This window comes from Alligator sinensis, unplaced genomic scaffold, assembly GCF_000455745.1.
Source record: "Alligator sinensis unplaced genomic scaffold, ASM45574v1 scaffold344_1, whole genome shotgun sequence".
NCBI classification, from domain to species: domain Eukaryota; kingdom Metazoa; phylum Chordata; order Crocodylia; family Alligatoridae; genus Alligator; species Alligator sinensis.
The window spans coordinates 570,402-578,145 of NW_005842427.1; the positions used below are offsets into that span (position 1 = coordinate 570,402).

The 7,744-nt window shown below is 49.1% G+C and overlaps 1 protein-coding gene across 3 annotated transcripts in view; it reads left to right on the plus strand.

Annotated features, from left to right (window-relative positions):
• Window positions 1-470: 470 nt before the first annotated feature.
• The window catches only part of TMEM39A (transmembrane protein 39A), a 10,891-nt gene continuing 3,617 nt past the window's right edge, over window positions 471-7,744 (plus strand). Inside the window, exons 1-6 of one of the 3 annotated variants that reach the window (XM_025211742.1) lie at window positions 471-890; window positions 1,565-1,758; window positions 3,506-3,728; window positions 5,082-5,165; window positions 7,052-7,248; window positions 7,415-7,744. The exon at window positions 7,415-7,744 is cut by the window's right edge and continues 73 nt beyond it. In XM_025211742.1, the coding sequence (XP_025067527.1) occupies window positions 1,646-1,758; window positions 3,506-3,728; window positions 5,082-5,165; window positions 7,052-7,248; window positions 7,415-7,744 (947 nt within the window). In that variant the 5' untranslated portion in view covers window positions 471-890; window positions 1,565-1,645. The remainder of the gene's footprint in view (window positions 891-1,564; window positions 1,759-3,505; window positions 3,729-5,081; window positions 5,166-7,051; window positions 7,249-7,414) is intronic. The other 2 variants (XM_025211743.1, XM_014522971.2) reach the window with 2 other exon arrangements.

Here is a 7,744-nt window from a genome sequence, read left to right on the forward strand (position 1 = left end):
AATAATTAACTCAAAAATAAATGTAAGCAGTCTGTCAAAAAATTCCAAGCCCTTTTTCCTCGCCCTAAATGGCTCAGCCTTCATCCGACCCTCTTGGCACTTGCCATGTTCCCATTTCGCTTGGATCTCCAGGTAGGAGAATGTTTCCTCTTTGAGGGTCACATTTAAAAGGGTATGTGCTACTCATTCCTCTCAAGAAGAGTTAAGCTCATCTTGCTGAAACTGTATGAAAATTGGCCTTGGGCTAGAGAAGAAATGTAAGAAATGGTTAGGGTAAAGAGAAAATTGTTAGGGTGAGTTCTGAAAGAGCTCTTCCACATTTGTGGTGACAATCATCTGGCGTTTTCTGCCAGCTTTGACTTCTTGGTGGTTTATAATTAGAGGTAGAGGCTGATGGTGGGTTTATAATTAGAGGTAGAGGCCATCTGCATATTTCTACTTGGATCCTTGCAATCTGGAGGGGTTGGATTCAAGTTCAGTTTTGGATGCAACTTGTTGCTAGCAATGTGTCTTCTCATTCACTTAAATTGGAATCTGTATCTATCAACAGTCCATTCTCCTACTAAAATCCTGAAGGATTTTGTCTCGCCCATGCGCGCTGACTTGAATATAAAACAACGTAACAGTGGACTTTGTGACTTCTGATTTGTTTCTTCATTATGAAGCTTGTTGGCTGCAGTCTCCCACAATCATTTCTTAGTAAAATGAATGCATAGTGATTCAGTTTGGAGAAATGGGTGGTTTCATGTTCTTTTAAAGGATCAGCATGTTTTAAAAGCTTGTTTTTTTTTTTTTTTTCCAAGGGCAGGGCATATGACTGCAAGCAATTCACACCTCTTTAGGACTGAAGCCATTTGCCTTTCAGTTTCTTTCTCCACAATTCATTTCAGGTGCACAGAGCTCCTCTTTTACAATCTGGCCCTATTGCTTCTGGAGACCAAACTGTTAGTGAGAACCATGTTTAACCAGCTCTTGCTGGCAAGACAGTAGCATGGTTTCTCTTAGCCAGCCTGGAAAGAGAGGAACCAACAGTAACTCCTGCACTAGACTTTGCTGTAGATCAGTTAATGCCTAACGGTTTGAGCACTGAGGTAGACTACCTAAATTACCCACCAGCTTCCAAAGCAATTTTCTTGCTGTACATGTGTACGTTAGTCGTTCTTAGTTTCTAACACTGGAATGAAGAGAGGTTTAGTTAATACTTGCTGTTGCAGCAGGACACATGGTTCTGTTTTGCTCAGTCACTTGTGATTATCTGAAGGTTTTCCAGCCAACAGGAAGTTATACTAGTCATTGGCACTTAAAGACACACTGCTAATTTGGCTGCCTGTCAGTGTTGCTGTGTATGGAGGCAGGCAGTTGACCCAAGACTGATTTAAAAAAAACCAAAAGGGCAGTGGCCAAGGGTGCTTGTAGGAGTCCTACATTTGTTTAAAGTATCTGGGCATGTTAGTGTGGCGGGCGCTCTTTGGGTGAACTGATACGGTGTCAGCTGGACAAGTCGCGAGGACTTTTTAAGTGAACTAACATCCCTCTTCTGCCCTCCCCTTTTCCTTCCCTGCAGAGCTGGGAAAGCTTTGGGACTGTGGTCTAGGTCTCGGGGCAGAGCCTGCTGGAGGCACTGGAAGTGGATTGGTTCCTGGTCATGCCCGGTGGAAGGAGGGGACCCAGTCGGCAGCAGCTAAGCCGTTCAGCTTTGCCTTCTCTGCAGACTCTGGTTGGGGGGAGCTGTGGCAACGGCACTGGTCTGAGGAACAGGTGAGGATGAAACAAGGAGCATGGAGACACAACAGTATTGAGAGAAGAGGGGAGGTATCAGTGGGTAGAGCGGAAGTCTGGAAGCCAGGATCCCTAGTCTGTCCTTAGCTCCAAGAGGGAGTGGGACCTTTCGGTCAAAGCAAGGCACTGTGAGATGGGAGCTGTGCATTCTGTCCTGTAGCACCCAGAGAGAATATGTCTTGTGGCTAGCACACAACCTGGCTCTCACGGCCCCCCAAGTTCTCCTCTGTGAGAGGAATTGTAATCTCCGGGTGAAAAGAGGACTCCTGGCTTATGTCCCTTTTTACAGTTTACAAGCCACCACCTTCTCCTGGGGAAAGTTATGGCCCTGCTCCCAGCCCTCCCATTTTGGCCTTGTCACTGGAAAGGGCTGAGTGACTTGGATAAGGACTGTGCCACTCCCATGTTGTCCCAAGTAGCCATATGGACAGCATTGAAACTTAGCATTGTGCAGTCCCAGCCGGTTTAACTGTCAGCAGTGTCGCTGGGAAATCCCTATGATGTGTCAGAGCATGGGTGTGATCCTGTCAGCTGCAGGGTGGGGGATGAGAAGAAGTGGGGACAGAGAAGTGTATGAGGGGCATGCTGCCAGTGTACCTCCAAGCATGTGTGTTGAACCAAACTAATCTCTGGCTTCCAGGAATGTTAGTGTCTTGGTGGACTGTGAGCAGATACTGCTTCCCCTTCCCTGAGCCTGGGATGAGGGCTGGTAGGATGCTCTCAGGGAGTTCAGAAGAAATACGAGAAATGCTGAAAGTCCCTGGGAAAAGCCCTTCCAAATCCTGTATATTCTGATGCATATCTGGAAGTGAGCTGGGGAAACCATATACCGTGCAGCAGAGCCCTGACTTACCTGAGAACATGGTTCAGACTTGCAGCAGAGGTGAACTGAACTGTGTTAGGGAGCCTCTAGCCATTGCAAGACTTTTTGTTAGTGCAGTGAGGTAGGGGCAGGTGGTGCCTTCCTGGGTGCCTGAGGGGCACTGAATCACTGCTTGGCTCCATAGTGGCAACTAAGAGCAGGCAGGGACTGTTGTGAATCCTCCTGTTGGTCACAGGCAGCCTGATCTTGTTCTGCTGGGCCCCATTCAACCTACCAGCTTCCAAGTGTCAGCAGCTCCTCTGCACAAGAGAGCAAGGTCTGGGGAAGGAGGAAAAGTGAGGTGGTAGTCACACTGTGATAGGACTGTTGTAGGGAAGGGGCTGAATTCCCCCATTTTATCAGTAAATAGTTGCCCATCTACCTCTCTGGTAGTGAGATAGGAACACTGGAGGTGCAGGCACCTTAACTCAAAGCCGAGCAGGAGTTTTAATTTCACAATGGACGTGAAGAGAATAACGTAGTTTGGGCTGAGACCTGAGTTCCAGTCCTGGCTCTGACACTGACTCCCCTGTGGTCTTGGGGCAGTCCGTTTCCAACTCTCTACCTCCATTCTCCATTTGTAAAATGGTTTTGACAGGACTGACCTCTAGATGTGAAAGGTATACCCTGTGGCCTAGCGAAGAGGTAGGAAATACTTTTGACCACTTCCTCCCACTCCTAGGATGGGCAGGAAGCTTGCTGCCTGCTGTATGCTAGAGGCCTGACTTACCCTGGTCTTTTGTGTTCCCCTGTCTGTCAGCTTGTGACCCAACACCATTCAGGACTGACCCTGGAATTTGGGGGAGATGGGGTGAAGTGGTATGGGCTGTTTCCCCTCAAGTCAATGGTGTCTCTCTTTTTCAGGAATGGTAGTGCCATCAGCCTTTCTGCTCCTCCAATCACAGCCCTGATCACCCCAGAACCTGTGCGTCACTGCCGGATCCCTGAGTTGCCACTGGACAGCAGCCTCCTCTTTGAGTTTCTCTTCTTCATCTACCTGCTGGTGGCCCTCTTTATTCAGTACATCAATATCTACAAGACCGTCTGGTGGTATCCGTACAGTCACCCTGCCTCCTGCACCTCTCTGGTGAGCCCCTCCTCCTGGGTGATGGACTGTGCCATTTGCACAGGTTCTCTTCATGGCTATTTCAATTCAGGGGTGGCCAAGCATTTGATGTAAATGGATGATCTAAGCCTCACAAATGCCCCATCATCCCTGTCTTTCTGATGAGGAAGTGAATCTAGAAGGGAGAAGTAAAAAAACTTCTGGAAGGTCCTTCAGTGGAAATTTTAGGCGATATTTTTCAACTGGTATTTAATATTTCTAATTAGCCATCCACATTTTGGAATGGGGCAAAAGAGTTTGGACACTGCTGGCCCCTGGGGTGGCTGCTTTTCCAGTGCAAACCAGAAGAAACCAGTTAAAGACTATCTCTGGAATTTCCACTAGGGACACTCAGTAGGTCAGCCCTACAGAATCAGAAATGGATACAGGAGACAGATCCTCAGCTGATGCCTGTAACTGTACCTCCATTGATCTTGGGTCACCCACATCCGGCTCTAGGCCCTACACACAGATATCACCATACTGGATCAGACTATTGACCCAGCAAGTTGGGTGTCCAAACAGTTGACCTATAACCTGCTTTCACCCTCCCCCCAAGGAGTGTAAACTTGGCCCTGGAATGCACATATAGCAGTGCAAAGCTAGACGGGAGGTTTGTGGCGGGCTTTCTTTGAGGTTTGAGGGTTTTTTATTTGACGGCATAGTCTGCACATCCGCATATGTTATCAATCACAAAATGATCTAGCTGTTTGTTTGACATTCAGCTCTGCATGTGGTTAAAGCATTCCTCTTTGAAGAAAATATGTCCTGACTTGGACCTGCTTTATGAGAAACTGCTTTAAGAGTCTTAAGTCTGCTTCCATCAGAAGCCATGTCTCCTGTGTCTCTTTAGGGACTTTCAGGGTATCGGACAACAAGAATCAGCTCATCTTCCTGGTCAGTGGCATCCAGCCTTAAGCCACTTGATGGCTTCTGTGGCAAATTTCAGGAAGCCCAAGAACTGTATCTAACTTGATACAGCTGAAGATGCCCTTAACTTTGTTATATAGCTGTGGCTCGTGGAGATCATAGTCGTCATCAACGCACTCTTGACCAAAGGTCTCCCTTTTGCCCAACTGTATCACCATGAGGTGCCTTCTTGAAGCTATAGCCCTAAGCAGGGAGAAACCACCATATGGCAGATTGCTGCCTCATTCCCTGAGAAGTTCCTTTGTGATGGATTCACAGTCTCCTCCCTTCCCAGAACCCCAAATGAGCAACTAAGGGGCTTGCTTATCAGGGATCCTGGTTCTTCACCTGCAGCCAGCTCAGCAGATCCACTCGCACTGGGTGGCCCCTGCTTCCATTGAGAACCTCTTCTCTTTCCTCCTGTAGAATTTCCACCTCATTGACTACCATTTGGCAGCATTCATCACGGTGATGCTGGCACGGAGGCTCGTGTGGGCCCTCATCTCTGAGGTAACTTCCCTGCTGGTCTTAACTAGAACCTGTGCGTTGCGGGGGGAGGAGAGCCCCTCATGACCTGAGCAAGTCCAAGTTGGGGAGGAGCAGTCCAGATGTCCCTGCCATCATTGGGGGTGTGAGGAGCTCAGCACCCATCACTCTGGGGTGCCTGTGGGCTTTTACCTTGTCCTTTTGGTTCCTAGCTCCCACCTAACCTTCAGCATTCACTTGCATCCTTGCCGCCTTGTTCCTCTTTGGAGAACTGAAAGGAGGAGAAATGGCTTATTTCCTCTGGTGAGAGACACCGAGCCATAGCTGCCTGCCTTCAGGGATCTTGGAGAAACAGCTGAGAGAGCTGATGGGGTGGGGGTTGCAAAATGGAGCTTGGCCACAGTTAAATGTTGTTGCTGTCCTCGCTGGACAGGGAAGCAGCAGAGGACGTGGGAGTTCAACACCATGGATAATTCCATGTTGGGTATGAAGTGAAACTGAAGCATTAGCAAAGTGGGAAGCAGAGGGCAGCTGGTAGAACTGCTCTGCGTAGACCAGTAGTGCTCAGCTTTTTGCCCTGCAGGTCAAATGAGTGGTGCTGGACTGGTGCAGTGGTTGGATCTGGCAGGCAGAGCTGATCTATATGCCAGATCCAGCTCTAGAATCCATGGCAATTAACGCTCTCACCGCTCCCTGCTGCCAAATTTCTGGACCCGTGGAGAGTCCCTGGGTCTAAGGTTGAACAGCACTGACTTAGAAACCATTTTGCCTATCATATCTCCCTGATGAAAGGGGGTCTGCCTAAAAAGCACTAGGCTTGTTAGAGTCATCAAGACCCCCCTCAGTGTGGAGGGCAGAGCTGGGCCCAGTATAGGGCTGGGGAAGATCATTGGAGCTCCAAGGGAAACCCTTCAGTACTGTGCAGGTGATGGAAGCCCTCTCCATTGGGACAGTGAAAGCCAACTCCAGAGGATGTACAGGAAGAAAGAGCCCTGCCCTCTTTAGTAGGCACATGGACTCAGCAGGTCCTCAGGAGCTCTTTCCCATCTCTGATTCCTGCAACTCCCCTTTCCAATACATGCTCTGACCCATTCCTAGATTCCTGCAATTACAGTGTTGCAAAACTCCTGGGTCAGGGATACCCTGCTCCATTGGTCTAATTCCTGTGAATAGTTTCCTGCTCCAGTCTGTCCTGACATTTTAGGGGACTAAATAATTTTCCTCTAGTTGCAGTGGAGGCATCTCCTCCTTGCCAGACCACAGCCTGGGGCACTGAGTCTTGGACTGGTCAAGATGCGGCCTCTGTTCTCCTCCAGCTGTGACCTGTGCTGCTTGTTGTCATAAGCGTGTCAGCCATTTACAGTGAGCCTGCCCCATTCCAGTTTGTTAGGTCTTCTGTAAAAAGACGAAAGTGCAAACCTGAGGTGTTCTAGTGCAGTGTTTCTCAACCTGTGGGTCGTGACCCAAAAGTGGGTTGCAAGAGTATATGAAAGGGTCATTAAACAAACTTTAAAAATGGATCAAATAAAAAAAATGGAGCCTCCTTTAAAGGAGAAAAATGTGGGAAACTGTGGCTTTTCCCTTGCAGGTAGTCAGAGTTTCAGTCTGCAAGGAGCTGCTTGGGTCCCTCTATTCCCCACCCCCTGTACCACACACTGAGAGGTGGGGGGACAGCAAGTTGGGAGTGGGGGGCACTGGGTCAGGACTGGCCATTGATGTTTACAAATGGGTCCTGATACAAAGAAGATTGAGAACTACTGCTGTTCTAGTGCAACATGGCAAGGGGTAAGGGATAAATCCCTTCTGTCTGTCTCAGCAGTAAAGGCCTCAAGCGCACACATTTTCTCCTTAGCAGTTCATGATTCAAAGAGCCTCTTCTACTCCTAACTGAGGACTTTACTATCTTGCAGGCTGGGGCTGACAAGTCTTTCTCCTGGGTTCTGAATTCACAGGCCTCTCAGATGGGTGCAACGTCAGTGATTCACTACATGGTGCTGATCATGGCACGTCTGGTGCTGCTCACCTTGTGTGGATGGGTGCTCTGTTGGACTCTGGTGAATCTCTTCCGCAGCCACTCAGTCCTTAACCTCCTCTTCTTGGGCTACCCGTAAGTAACCTACCTCTTCTTGGGGCAGTGGGGAAGTGATGGGGGCTCTGAGCCACAGTGGGGAATGTTAAGCCTCAAACCTGTCCAGAGTATGGTGGGGAGCCTACTTGCATACTGACATGAGACATTTCACCCTGCTTAACTTCCCTCTCTCCCTCCCTCCCAGGTTTGGTGTATACGTCCCACTGTGCTGCTTCCACCAAGACAGCAGAGCACAGCCCCTGCCGACAGACTGTGGCTACCTGGTGCAGGACCAGATGGTGGATGATGGGGCTGCAGGGGTCGGCAGCTTGGTCAAATCCAAAGACTTCTTCTCCCTCTTGCGGGAGTCCCTGAAAGAACAGTTCAATAACCCTACATCTATCCCCACCCACAGCTGCCCCCTCTCCCCAGATCTTATCCGCAATGAGGTGGAGTGCCTGAAAGCCGACTTCAACCGCAGAATCAAGGAGGTCCTCTTCAACTCCCTCTTCAGTGCCTACTACGTGGCATTCCT